At 54.4% G+C, this 17,961-nt stretch overlaps 1 protein-coding gene across 9 annotated transcripts in view; it reads right to left on the bottom strand.

The window, feature by feature from the left end:
* Positions 1 to 218: 218 nt before the first annotated feature.
* The window catches only part of PTPRS (protein tyrosine phosphatase receptor type S), a 142,710-nt gene continuing 124,967 nt past the window's right edge, over positions 219 to 17,961 (bottom strand). For 6 of the 9 annotated variants that reach the window (XM_023185665.1, XM_031934837.1, XM_023185663.1 and 3 more), the window contains 19 exons: positions 16,894 to 17,147; positions 16,153 to 16,246; positions 15,832 to 16,047; positions 15,181 to 15,338; positions 14,648 to 14,659; positions 14,281 to 14,393; positions 12,298 to 12,345; positions 11,079 to 11,176; positions 10,869 to 10,992; positions 10,111 to 10,286; positions 9,910 to 10,029; positions 7,871 to 8,025; positions 7,500 to 7,785; positions 7,125 to 7,303; positions 6,262 to 6,388; positions 6,052 to 6,177; positions 3,276 to 3,430; positions 2,639 to 2,774; positions 219 to 1,565 (listed from right to left, as the gene is read on the bottom strand). In XM_023185665.1, the coding sequence (XP_023041433.1) occupies positions 1,497 to 1,565; positions 2,639 to 2,774; positions 3,276 to 3,430; positions 6,052 to 6,177; positions 6,262 to 6,388; positions 7,125 to 7,303; positions 7,500 to 7,785; positions 7,871 to 8,025; positions 9,910 to 10,029; positions 10,111 to 10,286; positions 10,869 to 10,992; positions 11,079 to 11,176; positions 12,298 to 12,345; positions 14,281 to 14,393; positions 14,648 to 14,659; positions 15,181 to 15,338; positions 15,832 to 16,047; positions 16,153 to 16,246; positions 16,894 to 17,147 (2,646 nt within the window). In that variant the 3' untranslated portion in view covers positions 219 to 1,496. The remainder of the gene's footprint in view (positions 1,566 to 2,638; positions 2,775 to 3,275; positions 3,431 to 6,051; positions 6,178 to 6,261; positions 6,389 to 7,124; positions 7,304 to 7,499; positions 7,786 to 7,870; positions 8,026 to 9,909; positions 10,030 to 10,110; positions 10,287 to 10,868; positions 10,993 to 11,078; positions 11,177 to 12,297; positions 12,346 to 14,280; positions 14,394 to 14,647; positions 14,660 to 15,180; positions 15,339 to 15,831; positions 16,048 to 16,152; positions 16,247 to 16,893; positions 17,148 to 17,961) is intronic. The other 3 variants (XM_023185666.2, XM_023185670.2, XM_031934835.1) reach the window with 2 other exon arrangements.

Genomic DNA, 17,961 nt, shown 5'->3' with positions numbered 1-17,961 from the left:
AATTTTTGTATATGTAGTAGAGACGGGGTTTCACCATCTTGGCCAGGCTGGTCTCGAACCCCTGACCTTGTGATAAGCCCGCCTCAGCAGTGTGTGGTTTCCAACAACTACTCCTCTGTTCACACAAGGAAATGAGATCAGCTCTCCAGGCCCCCACCGACCTCCACCCCGGGGGATGAGACTGGACAGGCAGGGGTGCCACAAAGACTCCACAATGGGCCGGGGTCAGACGATCTTCCTTTAATACAAAGTCGATATATCTACATACATGGGGGTGGGAAAACCGCCCGCTGCTTCCGCTGGAATAAACAGTGTCGAAAGTAACCGTAGATCTGCCCTTGTACAAAGAGAAACAACTCGCTTGCTCAGGGTGGGTAGAGGGGGTCCCGTCCTTCTGGTTTTGCTCCCAAACTGCCCCATAGTCCCAGGGGGGAAAGGATCCCTGATGTGGGGCAGCAGTCATACAGCCCCCGTTCCCGAAGAAGCAGGATCCTCTCCGTCTCCTTGGGGGCGGGAGACGGGGAGACAGCTCAGGCTCTCGGGGCGGGGTTGGGGGAGACACTGTCCTGTCTTTTACAGCAGCGTCTCCCTCAACCGTACCCCGTGGGTTTGAACCCAACGCTGCTGGGTCCGAGTTCCCCCATGACCCTACCCTCAGAACTGTATTTGATATGTCTGAAAATTTAATTTATAAAAATGAAACAAAAAGGGGGGGAAAAAAAGCCAAAAAAGAAAAAAGGGCATCCCATTCTTCTGTGGGCAAAACAACTTTCTGATGGTAGAAAAAATAAGAAAAAGAAAAAAAAAAGCAAGCCAAGGTACAGCCGTGGGCCCGGTGTGCACGTTTGCGAACGTAACTATCAATCACACAAGGACGCTTTCTACAGTGAAAAAATAGACTGTCTTTGAACAGAGTATGAACAAGCCAAAGTTGTTCTCTTTGAAAGTTGTTGACTGGCAAGTCTTTTGTTTGTTTCTCTTTTAAAAAAATGGAAAAAAAAATACACTATTTAAAAAAAAAAACGAAATGTCACGGGATACAGTTACACTGAGAGTTTTAAAAGAAAAGCTGGATTCTGGTCCCAGCCCAGCGTCCCCAGGCTGCAGGGCGGGGAGGAGCCCCCGGGTCCTCCCACCACCGCTGGGGAGGACGAGGGGTCTGTCCATGGTCTGTGCCCCGCCCTCCTCCGATTGTGGGGAGCACTCCTATTTGCTCACCGTTCCCCCCGCCCCCCACCCCGGAATCTGGTTTTGGAATTGGAAGGAAAGGAGGAATGTGCCAAGTATTCGAAGGCGGCGGCCGGTGCCAGGGAGGTCGCTGGGGCGGCCGGGGCCAGTGGGGGGCCTGAGGGGCTGATGGTCCCCGGAAACAGTGCAGAAACGCAGCTGCTGCCGCCTCCTGCCCTGCCCACTGGGGCTCCAGGCCTCAGGAGGTCCACCCAGGAAGGGCGGAGGCATCCGGGGCCGGTGGTGTCAGGCCAGGGGGGACCATGGCTTTAGGTTGCATAGTGGTCAAAGCTTCCGAGGTACTCCAGTGCCGCCTGGTAACAGAACTGGTACTCATCCTGGGGAAGCAGAGGTGAACTGTTAGTACCTCCCCTGCTCTAATGCCTCCCAGGGCTCCCTATCGCCCTCAGGAGCAGGCCAAGCTCCTCAGCCCAGTGCAGGTCTCTTGCAGAAGGTCTCTTTGGCCCCCATAGCACTCCCACAATGAAGTGAGCAATGCCACACCTCTGGCCTAACATAGCTACGTTCTTCACCTGGAAGGCCCTCTCCTCCCCTGTCTGCCTGGAGGCCCTATTCAGCTTTTCATTTTTATTCATTTGAGACAGTCTCACTGTGTCACCCGGGCTGGAGTGCAGTGGCGCCATCTCGGCTCACTGCAACCTCCACCTCCTGGGTTCGAGCGATTCTGCCTGAGCCTCCTGAGTGGCTGGGATTACAGGTGCCCACCACCACACCCAGCTAATTTTTGTATTTTTAGTAGAGACAGGGTTTCGCCACGTTGGCTAGGCTGGTCTCGAACCCCTGACCTCAGGTGATCCGCCTGCCTTGGTCTCCCAAAGTGTTGGGATTACAGGTGTGAGTCACCACACCCAGCCTCATTTCTTTTTTTTTTGTAGAGATGGGGTCTTGCTGTGTTGCCCAGGATGGGCTCAAGCGATCCTCCCACCTCGGCCTCCCAAAGTGCTGGGATTACAGGTGTGAGCTGCCACGCCCGGTCCCCCCTACTCATCTTTTAAGACATAGCTGCTGCTCAGAACCCCCTCCACTGGAACATTCCCCTTGGAGCTAGGAGTCTGGGCCTCAGTTTCCTCATCTGTACATTGGTTGGACTTGAGGATCAGTGGTTCATGGCAGGGTCCAGGCTGAGCCACAGACTTGCTGTGACTTGGGGACTGCAATGAGCCCATCTCTGCCCACTCCAAGGGCTGCTTCTCGGCTCTGACCTTCAGCCGACTGTGGTGTTAAGAGGGTTACTGGTCCCCTTCTGGCGCGGGAGGGGTCTGTGGACCGTCTACCCACAATGACCCAGAGAGTCCCAGGTGGCTGTACTCATCTCACAGAGAAGGAAACTGGGGCTTAGGGCAGTCGGGGTGTGAGGCCAGGCTGCCTCCCCTCCCTGTCCCGTCTTTACCTCCGTCTGCACCATGGCCGGCCGCTGGGTTCGTAGCATCTTCACCGTCTGAAAGATGTCCACCACGCCTTCGTACCGCATCCGCTCCAGCACGATGCTAAGCGTGATGAAGACGCCTGTCCTGCCCACGCCGGCACTGGGGGAAGTCAAGTGAGCACAACCATTCAGGGGCAGGTGCTGGAGAGCCCTGATCTGACAACCTGATTCCCCGAGGACTCTTTTTTTTTTTTTTTTTTTTTTTTGAGACGGAGTCTCACTCTGTTGTCCAGGCTGGAGTGCAGTGGCCGGATCTTGGCTCACTGCAAGCTCCGTCTCCCAGGTTAACGCCATTCTCCTGCCTCAGCCTCACCAGTAGCTGGGACTACAGGCGCCCGCTACCTCACCCGGCTAGTTTTTTTGTATTTTTTAGTAGAGACGGGGTTTCACTGGGTTAGCCAGGATGGTCTCGATCTCCTGACCTCGTGATCTACCCGTCTCGGCCTCCCAAAGTGCTGGGATTACAGGCTTGAGCCACCGCGCCCGGCCTCCCCGAGGATTCTTTAACAGCCCAGACGGGACAGCCTAAGCTTGGGGCTGTCCCTACCAGGCCTCGGTTTCCCCAGCAGGGCCAAAAGCGGGGGCACTCGAGGGAGCTCACCTGCAGTGGACAGAGATGGGGCCGTCCTGACCAAACTGCTCCTTGGTCTTATGCACCTGGCCGATGAAGTCGATGAAACCCTCCCCCGACTTTGGCACACCCTGTTCCGGCCAGTCTGTGAACTGGAACTGCCGGACGGTCCGGGACTGGCCATCCTGGAGTGCAGAGAGCCCAATCTTGTTGTCAGTGTCAGCAGCCGCCATGGGGATTTTTCTCCATCCTCCTTATCCTCACCTCCATTTTTTTTTTTTTTTTTTGAGATGCAGTTTCGCTCTTGTCACCCAGGCTGGAGTGCAATGGCGCGATCTTGGCTCACTGCAACCTCCGCCTCCAGGGTTCAAGTGATCCTCCTGCCTGAGCCTCCCGATTAGCTGTGATTACAGGCATGAGCCACCATGCCTGGCCTTCACCCCCATTTTGTACACTCTCCGCCATTTGTTCACCTTGATAACTTTCCGTCCTTCACAATCCAATGGTACTGCTTTCCACAAGAGATGCCCCAACCTCATCCTCACCACTCCTCGCTACCCAGCTGTTCCTCTCCCCACATTTCCCAAACCCACCACATCCTGTGTGACATCCAGCACCTCCATCCTCCATCCTTCACCATCCAATAGTGCACCCAGCTCTGCCCTTCCCAGCGCCTATTCACCATGATCCTCTGTCTTCTTCCACTCTGTGCCATTTCAGGGCCCTACAGCACAACTCCGCTCCATCACTGTCCATAGCTCATCACTGATGACTCATCTTCTACAACCCAATAGTGGCATCATCTTTCATCCTCCACCACCCAACACCATCTTCCACCATCCGATAATAGTGCCATTTCTACCACCCACTGCTGGTAACTCATCTTCTGTTACACAACAGTTCCATCCAACACCATCTTCTACCATCCACCACTGGTAACTCATATTTCACCACCCAAAATCATCCAACACTATCTTCTACAACCTACTGCCATTATCATTCATCCTTTGCCATCCAATGGTGCTGTTTTCCACCATCCACCCCTGGTAACTCATTACCTTCTGCCATCCAACAGTTCCACCCAACACCATCATCTTCCATCATCCACCACCATCCCGTCTTGGTAACTCATCCTTAACCATTCAATGATGGGATCTTCCACTGACTGTCTTCATTCCCCACTACTCAACCATTCCTCTTTCCAGTCTCTTCCTCCCACCCAGTGGTGCCATCCAACCACACCATTCTCTGCCATCTTCCATCCTTCACAACTCAATGGTGCCATTTCCCACCATCCATCACGAACAATTCACTCTCCACCATCCAAGGGTACCATCTTCCATCTTCCACTGACATTCTCCATTCCCCATCATCTACCTTGTTCTTTTTTTTTTTTTTTTTTTTGAGACAGAGTCTCACTCTGTCACCCAGGCTGGAGTGCAGTGGCCGGATCTCAGCTCACTGCAAGCTCAGCCTCCTGGGTTTACGCCATTCTCCTGCCTCAGCCTCCAGAGTAGCTGGGACTACAGGCGCCTGCCACCTCGCCCGGCTAGTTTTTTTTGCATTTTTTAGTAGAGACGGGGTTTCACCGTGTTAGCCAGGATGGTCTCCATCTCCTGACCTCGTGATCCACCCATCTCGGCCTCCCAAAGTGCTGGGATTACAGGCTTGAGCCACCGCGCCCGGCCATCTACCTTGTTCTAATCCCATTCTCCACCATCAAAATGGTGCCATCCAAAACTGTTATCTTCTAAAACTGTTATCTTCTGCCACCATTTGCCATCCAATGTACCATCTTTCCCCGATGTTTTACGTTTTCCAAAATCTCCTTTCCCAACCCCATCTTCCTTAATCTTGTACCACCCATTGGTTTATACCATTGACTACTGATGGTTTACTGTCCTTTCTTAGTCAAAGTGTTTCCCATTGATTTTCTCCACCCCCTGCTGGCCAAACATTCGCCCTCCTCCAATTCTGTCTTTCCCCATCCACCACTGATAAAGCATCATCCTTCACTGACCCAAACTACCACATTCCACTGACATTCTCCATCCTGTTATGCAAGTGTTCTTCTCTCCATTTCCAGATTCCAGCCCTCCAAGGGCACCATCTTGCACTGCTCGCAGCACGATACCCAGTGATTGCTGTTCGTTCAGCGGGCTTCACCATCCTTTGGCGTCATCTTGGCCAACATTCCCCATCCTCTATCATCCCCTCATTGCATTCTCTACCATCATCGATCTTCCACCACTAACTTGGATCCTTTGTCACCCAACAGGGCCACCTTCCACTATGAGTCTTCATCTTTTGCCACCTAATACGTGGCCTTTCTCCCTCCACCCGCCACTGCAGTTCTTCATTGAGCCAACACCATCCATACTCATCTCTCCTCACCCAACGGTGCCAATCCCCACCATCTGACTCTCCTTGTCCCCCGTCTACCACCCATCACCCTCAATTTCTCAAGTCCCTTTCAGCCTTTTAATATCATCCTCCACAGGTGGCTGCTTCCAGGGGAAAGCCCCATTCATTTCCTTGAATATCATCCCCTGGGACCATGTTCCCTAGTGAGTGGAGACACTACAGGGTCAGCACAGAGACAAGACCCTCTCTTCCACCTATGCGGCGGGAGGAGCAAGTGGCCAACTGGTCAGCTAACGTTTCTCCTGCTTCCTAGCGCTTATCCCTAACCCTCGGCCTTCGTATCCATCACCAAACAGGACAGCCCTTTCCAGATCACTAAGGCAACAGCCTGTGGGGTCCAGTCTGGCTCCAGCCCCTCCCGCCAATCTGTCTCTAGACTCACCCGGGCATCTGTGACCTTGAACTCTCGCAGAATATACTGAGGCATGTTGTATTCTGCCATCGGATCTACCACAAAGTACTGGTAGCGGGCAGAGCGCTCGGCCGGCCAGTACTGGTGACACTTCTCCTGCAGAGGAGAGGGTGGCTGTGGTCAGTGCTGTCTGAGCCACAGTCTGGTCCTCGCCCTTCCCCGCCGTGGTCCCTGGCTCACCCGGCCCATCTCCCGCAGCTTGGTCAGCATCACCACGATGGTCGAATTGTTCTCCCACAGCATGCGCCAGAAGTCTTCCGTCGTCTCCGCCAGCGGCCCCTGTGTCGCGATGTAGGCCTTTTGCTGCCTGCAGGCATGGGGTGTGTGAGCCCAGGGCCGGCCGGGAGACCCAGCGTGGTCCTCACCTGATGCCCTGGGAGGGTCAGGACCAAGCCGGCAACAGCTACACCTACCACCCCAACTGCCTGCCAGGAATGGATGCCGGGTGCACCATGTCCCCTCCTGGGGATCCCATTTTGCACGTGGGGAAACCACCAGCCTCATGACACATTCAAATCCCTTGACAAAGCTGTGGGACTGTCCACTAACCTCTCCTGATTTCTTCCCTCCACCTCCTTCAAGGGCCACTGCCCTACTTTTAGCTGCTTGCATGGGCCCAGTTCTCAGCTCCGGGCCCTCGTACGTGTGGCACCCTCTGCCCGGAATGCCCTCCCCTCTGTTGCCAGGATTTCTCAATCTCAGTGCTATTGACATTTGGTACTGGATTGTTCTCTGGGACAAGCGGTTCTGTGTACTGTAGGATGTTGGTCCCTCCAGTCAGTGCCGGGAGTAGTAATCATGACAATAAGAAATATCCCCGGGGTGTCAGAATCACCCCAGCGGAGAACCACTGATATAGAAGAACAGATAGAATCACATTATGGACAGCAGCCATCAGTTAAATACACATCTAAAGATGTGTATTTAAACAGCTCAGGACTGCCAGTATCTCTCCAGCTCTGTCTCCCACAAGACTGGAGGCCTCTTGAAAGCAGAGATGGGGTCCTTCTGGGGCCCTGAGGTGAGAACGGCATGACACCTACCTGTAGCCATCAATGAAGCTGGCGTTGATGTAGTCAGAGCCCTCCACGCCCCGGATGGGCTGCAGACAGACCCGTGTACTCTCATAGGGCATGATGTTCACCAGGCGGTTCTTGAACTTGTTACAAGGCAGATTGGCACTGATGAAGCGTGACGTGTGGGCCTTGGAGTTGGCCAGCCGCTGTGGGGAGGAGGAGGCCAAGGGCCACCATTAGGATGAGGAAGGCTACGCTTTCAGCTGGAGCACCAATGGTGGATAGGTAGGTAGGGGCACCCCGCCACCACCTTCTAGTCCCCATTGCTTGGGGCGAGCCTGATTTTCGGCTCTTTGGGCCTTCTCCCCACCCTGCCCATGGCAGCCTCCACCCTGCTGGCACCTTGAACTCGAGTTCCGTGCCAGTGACGTGCTCGCCAGGCTCCACCTGGGCCAGCTTCTGGATGTAGGCATAGAGGCTGCGTGCCGGTACTTCTGTGTTGCCACAGCCCACGGCCTCCAGCAGGGCCTCGTGGATGAAGCTGTACTGGTCCTCCGTCTGCACCATGTAGTTGCGCTGGGACCTCATGAGCGTCACGTGGCCATAGACATCGACTGTCTTCTCTGGCTTGATCCGCTCAAGCATGGCGTCGATGACGATAAAGCAGCCTGTGCGGCCCACGCCAGCACTGCGGGGACAGCCACGTGGAGTTCAGGGGCTGCTGGGCTGCGGAGGCCGGGGGAGGCGGACGGGGCAGAGTAGGGTGGACGTACCTGCAGTGAACCACGATGGGGCCGGCATCTGGTGGGTTGCAGGTCTTGACTCTCCGCAGGAAAGCCAGGAAGGGCGTTGGGTATTCAGGCACGCCGTGGTCTGGCCACGCCGTAAACTGGAACTGGCGGACCTCGCGTTTCTCACTGGAGCCATTCTGGGGACCACAAGGATGTCACCTGTCACTCTGGCTCACCCTGCCGCCCATGTGCTGAAAATGCCCAAATGGCTGGGCGCGGTGGCTCATGCCTGTAATCCCAGCACTTTGGGAGGCTGAGGTGGGTGGATTATCTGAGGTCAGGAGTTGAAGACTAGCCTGACCAACATGGTGAAACCCTGTCTCTACTAAAAATACAATATTAGCCGAGAGTGGTGGTGCATGCCTGGAATCCCAGCTACTCGGGAGGTTGAGGTAGGAGAATCGCTTGAACCCAGGAGGTGGAGATTGCACCACTGTACCCCAGCCTGGGCAACAAGAGCAAAACTCCGTCTAAAAAAAAATGCCCATGTCTGCACCTCCCAGTCTCCATGTCCCTAAGTGCCTGACTTGGGCTCTAGCCGCCCCTGGACGTTTCCAAGTAGAGAGTCTTGTGTACTCTTCACACACAACATGGTCAACTGTATCTGGCCTTCGTCCCAAACCTGCTCCCCCATCTTAGCTGAAGGTGGCTCCAAATGGCTCCAACCTTCTGGGCACTCTGGCCACAGATTGAGAGTCACCCTTAACTCTCCCCTCACATCTCACACCTCACCCAGGACTGTCGGCTCTGCCTTCAAAGTCTATCCCGATCCACCTGCTCCTCTTCTCCATGGAGGCCAACCTGGTCTAGAACTGTCACCACCCTCTTTGCCCCAGACCTTGGCTCCCACCCAAGCCCCTCAGTCTGTCCTCCCTGCAGCAGCCAGAGGGCACCTGAGTGCCTGAGTCAGATCTGGTCCCTCCTCTGCCCACAGCCCTCCATGGCTCCTGCCTCCCACACGGTCGAAGCCCAAGTCTTCCCCAAGGCCCACAGGATCCTGCACGACCTGCCCTGTCCCCTCCCTGCCCTCCCCACTGTTCCTCTAACACACCAGACACGGTCCTGCCCCAGGGCCTCTGCATAGGCTACACCCTCTTACCTGAAATGCTCTTCCCCCAAATTTCCCTATCATACCCTCTTCCAGGTCCCGGACACTGTTTTTCTCCTCTATTTTTCTCCTTCAACACGTAAACTTTCTTGACATTTCATAGTTGTGGTCTGTGTCTTGTATACTAGACTGTTAAGTCCCCCAAGAGCAGAACGTTTTGTCTGTTTAGGTCCCTGTTGTGTGCTTGTGTCCAGGTTAGCGAATGAGACATAACACGTGCTTAATGTGTGTGACTGAACCAAGAATTCTCACTCACTCTTGTCCAAGTACTCAGTTTTCTGGTACTTAGATCAAGCAGGTGCCTGACGGTGCAATGACCTGGCTGGGTGTTGGGGATACATCATGGTGGCAGTAGCGCCTCCCCTCCCCCTTATAACAATAACAAATGTCCCCTGGATGGCAGAATTGTCCTAATTCAGAACCACAGATGGAGAAAAACAGATGGAACCACACTATGGACAGCAGCCATCAGTTAAATACATATCTAAAAGAAATTCTCCATCCCAGCCCTGACTTCGCAGGGCTGCCAGTATCTGTCCATCTCTGCCTGGACACTCCTTGAAGGCAGGGCTGGGGCCCTGCTGAGGCCCCATCATAGACTCAAGCTGGGTGAGGCCAGAGGACAGTAGGCAAAGAGGACCTGGGGCATGAGTAAAGGCAAGAGGAAATCAGGCTCATTGCTGAGTTGGGCTCTGCCGGCTTTGTCCAACTGCCGTGGGTGGAAAAAAGCAGTGTCCTCTCTGAGCCTCAGTTTCCCCCTCCATGGAAGTGGATTCCATGAGAATGAAGTCAGTCTGGGTAGACACACTCGGCTTTCTCTCTGTCCTATGGGGAGTGCCCCGGGTAGAAGCTGGGACCCTCTGCCTCCCTTTCAACACATTCCTCCACCTTCAGCCCCCAGCCCGGGCCTCACCTTGTGCAGAGAGAATGTTCTGACGCAGAACGTGGCCAGCTCGATGGTGTCTAGCAACGTGACCTGGATGAAGCCGTAGGTCTCCGTGCCTCTGTTGGGCCAGTACTGATCACACTTGATCTAGACCGGGCAAGAGAATAGGCGTCAGCAAGGGCCAGGCTGGCTAGCGAGGGCTTGAGGGCCGCGGGGTCCAAGGCTCACCCGTGACTTCTCCTCCAGCCGCGTCATCATGACGATGGTGGCCGACCGCTGCTCCCACACCATACGCCAGAAGTCCCCAAAGGTCTCGGGCAGTGGCCCCTGCGTGGCAATGTACGCGTTCTGACGCCGGTAGCCATCCACGTAGTTGGCATTGATGTAATCACTACCCACGATGCCTGCAGCCGGGGCGAGAGGCCAGGCATCTGTGGGGGCTGTCTTGCCAGGTTGGCTCTGTCTGGCCAACCACTTCCTGGAAGTTCACTCTGACTGCTCCCAGATTGTCCCTGAGGTGACCATGGGACGTGTACTTCACAGTTTCTCCCCGTCAGTGCTATCACCATTTGGGACCAGATTGCTCTCTGTGGTGGGGCCATTCTGGGCACTACAGGGTGCCGAGCAGCATCCCTGCCCTCCACCCACTCCGTACCAGCAACATTTCTTCCCCCCAAGATGTGACAATCAAAGATGTCCCTGGACACTGCCAAACGTCCCCTGGGCAGCAGAACTGCTCTGATTGATCACAACTGATGCAGAAGGAAAGATGAAGCCATGTTAGAGACAGCAGCCATCAGTTAAATACATATGTAATAGAGCAGCCATCAGTTAAATACATATCTAAAGATGCCCAGTGGCCTCCAGCTGGAGCTGGACCAGGTCTATGACCAGAATTAGGCCTCAGTGGCCAAGGGGAGACATGAGATCTAGCACTTTCTGTCCAGTGAGGAAGGGCAGAATAAGACCGGGGGTCTCTGAGCTACCTTCAATGGGCTGGAGGATGACGCGGGAGTGGTCATAGGCGATGACGTTGGCGTACCGGTTCTTCGGCTTGTTCACTTCCAGGTTGGAATGTTCCCATGTGAACTGCTGTCCAGGGTCGATGGACTGGAGAGGAAGGGGAGGGCGTGGATGTCAGGGTAGCTGCCTGTGAGGCCAAGGTGATGAGGGCGGGAGGCGGAGGGTGGGCTCACCTCATACTCCTGGGAGAGCTTGAGGCTGTCGTTGGCCTTGAGCCGCTCCGTGTGCTCTGCCATGTCTGCGATGGGGATTGGTGGGTGGCTAAGCATACCTACAGGATGGAGCAGACCCCGCCGGGGTTGGTCACTGGGGGGCCAGCCAGGGACTGGGGGGAAGGGGGTGCTCTACGTGTGAGTCTGCGATGGGCGAGCTGCGGTTAGAAGGGCGTGGCTGGGGTGCAGGAGGGGAAGACTCAGGGTGGCTCACGAAGGGGCTGGGACCCCGGACCTAGGGGACTCTAAAGGCTAGCAGGTTTGAGGCCGCTGCTCGGGGCAGAGCCTGATACCCCTGGAGGGGCCTGGATCACAGCGTTGGCACATTCTGCTTCCTTCTGACCAGGCTGGGGGTGCAGGGGCTGGCAGAAGGGTCACCCCGGAGATGTCAAACTCCCAGTGCCTTGAGCCAAGAAGCAAGTCTGTGGCACAAAAATTAACCGGCAGATGCAGCTGGCTGGGCTTTGGAAATACTGTCCTTGGGTGGGCGACTGACACCCCTTACTGTCCCTCTGGGATCAGAGGCACTAAATCCTCTTCAAGGTAGAGGTGAGGGACTGGAGAGGGGTAACAGTATGTGTGCGTGTATGTGAGGGGAGTGAGGGGCCCCCATCTGTCCCTGCGCTTGTTTGGAGCAGGAGCAGGTGCAAAAAGGCCCTGGCCTAAGAGCTCTTATCCTTTCAAGCTCCCCCTGGATGGCTGCTGGAGGTGCTGCGTGTGGGCTCAATTCTCCCTTCCCGATATCTGGGTCTGTAGAACCCTGACCTCTCCTGGGACCTGTGTACAGGATGTTCAGCTCTCACGTGGTTTCCAGGCCAGTTGGTAACATCTGATGTTCTGAGCCTCTCATGTGTCCCCAGCTGCCCTGGGTACCCCCCAAGAGCTCACATCTAAGGGGCCTGCCTGTCATGTGGGCACGTCCTGGGTACATACGTGCCTCACCCACATCCCTGACACACACATACACACCACACACACAGCAGTAACACACAGTCACCTAAGGGCCCAATGGACCAACCCCCTGCCCTCTTCCAGGAGCCAGCACAGGACAGGTGGGCAAGGGCCGGCAGTGGGTGGGCACGTGGACAGAGACAGGAAGTAGGATGGAGAAACCAAAGAGGAAACGAACGGGGGGTGGGGGTGGGGCGAAAGGAAGCCAAAAACAGACACAGAAACTAACTTTCAAAGTGAAACCCCGGCTCCCTGAGGGGGCTCCTGAGGCCTGAATCTGCAAACAGCAAACAATAAATAAATGAAAACATGCAGGGGGTGGGGGGGGGTTCCACCTCTGCCTCCCCCACCCCTCACTGGTTGGCGGATGCAAAGGGCAGAGCAATGCGGACAACGTGGGGGACGTACAGCCACCTGGGTCCCCACCTGTGGACTCACGATAGCTGCTAACTGTGTACCCCTCTGGCTGGACACCAGTCAGTCCTGGTCTTGACCCGTCACTCTGGAAGGACCCCAAAGTGCTAGGTTCTTCTGTCTACAAATCCCCTCCCCCAGACCAGCCTGGCTTTGGGTCCCCTCTGTTGAGGTCAGCAGAGGGCATTTTGAGGAAGGAGGATGCAGGATGGTGAAGGAGAAGCTGGGGGAGCAGGGAAAGGACATATGGGCCCATGCCATGAGCTTCAAGGAGGACAGCAGCCATCAGTTAAATGCACATGTTGAAAATCCTTATTTGAATGGAAACAGAACAGACATAAGCTAGTCCAGAGACAGAAATGAAACGGGAGCACATTAGCAGTGAATTATGAAACTCTTCATGATCCCTTTACGAGACTGCAGCCATCAGTTACATGCACATTTAAAATCCTCATTTGGCTGAAAAACCAAAGCAACATGAATCAGTACAGAGGTAAGAAAGGGAAGAGAATACACGAGGGGTGATACATGAGGCCCTGCATGATCCCTTTATGAGGACGGCAGTCATCAGTTACATACGAATGGTCAAACTCCTCATTTGGATGAAAACAGAAGTGACACAAGCCAGTCCAGAGACAAAAAGAAGAAAGTACATCAGGAATGGCATGTGAGGCTGTGCATGAGACTTTAAGGAGGACTAAAGACATCAGTTAAATACAAATGTTTAAAATCTCCAGCCGGGCGTGGTGGCTCAAGCCTGTAATCCCAGCACTTTGGGAGGCCGAGAGAGGCGGATCACGAGGTCAGGAAATCGAGACCATCCTGGCGAACATCCGGGTGAAACCCCATCTCTACTAAAAAAATACAAAAAACTAGCCGGGCGAGGTGGCGGGCGCCTGTAGTCCCAGCTACCCGGGAGGCGGAGCTTGCAGTGAGCTGAGATCCAGCCACTGCACTCCAGCCTGGGTGACAGAGCGAGACTCTGTCTCAAAAAAAATAAAAAATTAAAAAATGAAATCTCCGTTTGGTTGGAAAATAGAGTTGATATGAACCAGTTCAGAGATAGGAAGTGGAGACCGGTACAGTTGGAAGGACAGATGTAACCAGGCTGTGGACCCATAAGGAGAATAGCAGCCATCAGTAAAATGAAAAATTTCTTACTTGGTTAGCAGCAGCTGGCATGAACCCATGAAGAGGGGGGTGATGGCGGAGTTTGTGAATCATACATGGAAATGATCAAGGATAAGACCTTGATTCAGTTCTCCTTGACTGGCAGGTGACTTTATTGGGAACTGTAAAGAGGCATGAGCCCTAGCACCCATGATGGGAAGAGGTACAAGGCGTGGGACAGGTATAATTTCTGTACCTTGCTAGGGATATATCCCAAGGGAGTGTGGAAAATGGCTGAGGGCAAACCTTAACTCTCACCACTGAGGAACATTAAAACTAGAGAGATAAACAGAAGAACAGCTCTTTCTGCCCAAAGAAATGAGGGGTAGTTTTGTGTTTTCTCCGTTTTTTTTAAATTTTTAAACATCTTCTTTAGGCTCCTGAAGAGGACAGCAGCCATCAGTTAAATGTTAACTTAAAAAGGTCTCACTTGGTTGTAAGCAGAACCAACCTATGAGTTCCAAGCCCAGATCCATGTAGGGTGGGAGGTATTTGGGAATCACGAATGTGGCTGCACCAAGCATAGTTCAGAGGGGGCCAATGAGGGGCCCCCAGGGTGGCAGCTACTGCTTCTCACCAGCTATCTCCCCTGTTGGCGGTATCCCTGGTACCAGGGACAAGTACATACCTGGTGTCTGGAAGTTAATGCGTCTCATCTCCACAGGGTCCTTGGGGTGGTGAGGGGCGAGGTCAGCATTGTTCAGGAGGCATTTGGTGCGAGGTTCTGAGTCCTTGCGTTTACTTTAGGAGAAGCGAGCAGAACAGTCCAGTTAGTACTGGCACATGTTCATGTGTGAACACAGTTCAGGCCCCAGGAATGTGTGGTAGGAAAAGGACTGTATACCCATATGACCGGGGTTTCCAGGACCAAGTACAGATACATGTACAAGCTGTGGGGACAGCCAGACATCCCCTCTCCTGTGGGCGCAGTATCAACCCATTCCCTGTCCTCCTCCTCTCGCCTGAAGCCTCCAGGGGGCAGGGCTGGTTCTTACCTGTCAGGTTTGCTGTTCCCGAGAGCAGACACAGGTGAGAAGGGGGGAAAAAAAGAAAGGTGAGGGTGTGCTGGCTACAAAGGGCTCGTTCTATGACTCTCAGTGGCTTCCTTAACCTCCCTGAGCTTTGGTCTCCTCTGGAAAGTGGCATCCCTCTTTCTTGTTTGTCCCCCTGCCTATCGATATCACAAGGAGGCTTATCTCAGCCCTCCCTTTCTAAGCTGGGACATGCCCCATGGGGCCACTACAACTGCTATCCTCATTGAACTTGGATGCAGGCAGCCTCTACCCCAAATCATCTTGTGGAGGTGAAGATAGGGGTTAACAGGAGAAGCCAAGCCACTGGCCTGCTTTGAGCCCTAGCTCTGCCATTCCCATGCTGTGTGACCTTGATCAAGTGGCTTAACCTCTCTGAATTTCGGTTTCCCCATGTGTACAATAGAGACCCTTAGTGATGATTCTCTGAGACAAGTCCTCCCACCTTTTCCAGGAAGCCCTCCCTGCTGTCAATTAAGGGAGGACACAGGGCTTACTTCTTGTAGAGCAGGATAGCAATGACAATGCAGATTATGAAGACCACGGCGAGCACAGGCCCAATCACCCAGATAAGCCCCTCCTCGCCATCCACGATGGGCTGGGGGTCCGGGTTATCCAGCTGGAAGGGGTCTGAGAAGGGACTGGCTGCAAAAGTCTGCAGGGAAAGCGGGGGGTCTCCATCAGTGTCCACCCTCCTTGCAGTGGCCAGATGGGTCTTTCTCAAACACAAACCCACGTTTCTCCCCTGCTTTAGATCCTCCTGTATTCCTAGAACCTTGACCCTGGTGGCCCACATGACCTGGTCCGTGCCAGTCTTTGCTCTCCCCATTCCCTTCTCTGCTCCAGCCACTCTGAAATCCTTTCTGTACCTCCCAGACCTTTGCACATGCAAATCCTGGGATGCTTTTTCTTTGTTGAACTCCTACTCACCCCTCAACGCCCCAGACCTTGGAAGGTCTCTTCCTCTTAAGAAACCTTCATTTCAGGATCCCTCCACTCCCAAGTCTCCCCCACTGCCCAGCCCTGACCACAGGGAGCTGCCTGTGACTGACCACAGAGGATCTGCCTCTGGTTTTGAGGTCAAGGCCCTGGGAAATGGGGTCTGCCTCATTTGGAGGTGTGTCTGGCAGACCCCATTCAGGACTTACAGGCTCACTCTTCTGAAGCACAGCAAGCACAAAGAGGACATAGCGGTGGCCAGGCTCCAGGCCCCGGTTATCGAAGCCGCCATACTGCTTCTGGTCGCCGGGATGGAAGGTGGGTGGCAGCACAGAGAAGCGAGCTGCGATATAGGGCCGGGGCACCTCTAGCTGACGCGAGTGCCGCAGGCTGCGCCTCTGTAGCCGTGAGATGTCCTGGATGAGCTGCGGGAACAGAGTCATGGGTGGCTCAGAGCTCAGCTGGGAGCAACAGAGCACGTGAAAGCTGGGACATATCTGGGCCCTGTAGATTTGGCCCCAGGCCCTCACCTCCTCCAGATCCATGTCCTCCGGGCTACCCAGTGGGGTCAGGAATTGGCCTCCACGAGACTTGCGCAGTGGCACCATCACAATGAAATAGCTCCTGTAGGGAGAAGGGTAAGAGTCAAAGGGGGCTGTCGATAGGGATGACCAAGGGATGCTACATGGGGGCAAATGGGGGAGGCTGTTTCTCTGAGTCTTCCCTTCTGTTCATACAACGAGCCTATTCCCCTGTGCCCCATCCACAAATGCCACAGTTGCTGACTCAGGCCTCCAGGCCTTGGATCATGCTGTACTTTCTGCCTAGAAGGCTTACTTCATGTAATTCTCATTATTGAACTCCTATACATCCTTCAAAGCCCCAGCTTCAATGCCCACATAGCCTTGTAGCCCTTAAATCTTCTCTGCCTCTGAGGCAGAGTGCTCCTCTCCCCACTGGGGACTCTCAGCTTTGCCTCCCCACCAGTTGGGAAGCCCAGAACCAAATCCTTTCAGGGACCCTAGTATTACCCAGTGGAGGGTCAGGAATATAGGGTATCAGGAAATGATGGAAGAGCAGACACAGGGCACATTTAGTGACAATGGCCCATGAGAAGCACTGAATCTTGGACAACCCCATGAACTGAGGCTGATAGGGTCCGTGTTTCATAGATAAGGAAACTGAGGCACAGAGAGGGCACATGTCTTGCCCCAGCCACACAGCAGCCTGATGGGAGTGAAAAGGAACCCAGAGTATGAGGGTGAGCATACTGGACAGGCACGGGGCTCTGGCCATCAGGAAGATACACCATGATGAAGCCGTCGGCGTCGGGCTTGGGGGCAACGCTGGGCTTGCCGTTGAGCAGGTTGAAGGCGGTCCAGGCGGTGACTGTCTGCTGGAGGCCACCTAGGCTGCTGCCGCGATTGGTCAGCACAAAGTTATAGAAGGTGTGGGGCTTGAGGTGTGTGATGAGCTTCTTGGTGGTGCGGCCATCCACATCCAGTGTGAGCCCGTTGTACTGGATCTGTGGACCAGGGCTAGCTCAGCAGGGTCTGGTGGGCTCAACACCTGCCCGTGGATTGAGCCCCAGCTCCAGGCTGAGTTCCCCACCCTGACTGAACTCTGATCCCACTGAACCCTGACCCTAGGCAGAAATCCAACATTGACTGATCCCTGATCCCAGGCTGAGTCCCCAACTCTGAGTGCCAATCTCACTGAACCCTGACCCCAGATTGTGCCTAAATTCCAGCTGAGTCCTGACCCTAGGTGGAAAACCACTTTGACTGAGCCCTGATCCCACGCTGAATCCCCAGTCCTGACTGAGCCCCAATCCCACTGAACCCTGAACCCAGACTAATCCTGAATTCTAGCTGAGCCCTGACCCTAGGTGGAAACTTAACTCTGAGATCTGATCCTAGACCCATTCCTGATCTCACACTGAATCTCAATCCCAGGCTGACCTCGGATCCCAGACTTGGCACCAACTCCAGACTAAACTCCAACCTCAGGCTAAGTACCAACTCTGAGTCCCAATCTTGACTCTGCTTCAGTCCCAGCTGAGCCATGATCTAAGGCTGAGCCCCAACTCTGATTTCCAATATGGACTAAATCTTAATCCCAGACTGAACCTCAGTCCCAGCTAAGCCACAATCCAAGGTTGAGCCCAACACTGATCCCCAATATTGACTGAACCCCAATTCCAGCTGACCTCAATTTCAGCTGGGCCCCAAGTCTGATTCCCAGTATTGACTAAGCCTCAATCCTTGCTGAGGCCCACCTCTGACTGAGCCCTGATCCCTGACTTCACACCAAGTCCGAACTGAGCCTTAACAACCCGG

This window comes from Piliocolobus tephrosceles, chromosome 21 (genome assembly GCF_002776525.5).
Source record: "Piliocolobus tephrosceles isolate RC106 chromosome 21, ASM277652v3, whole genome shotgun sequence".
In the NCBI taxonomy this organism is placed as follows: domain Eukaryota; kingdom Metazoa; phylum Chordata; class Mammalia; order Primates; family Cercopithecidae; genus Piliocolobus; species Piliocolobus tephrosceles.
Note: the sequence above shows the minus strand (reverse complement) of the source record. Positions and strands in the feature narration are given on the sequence as shown.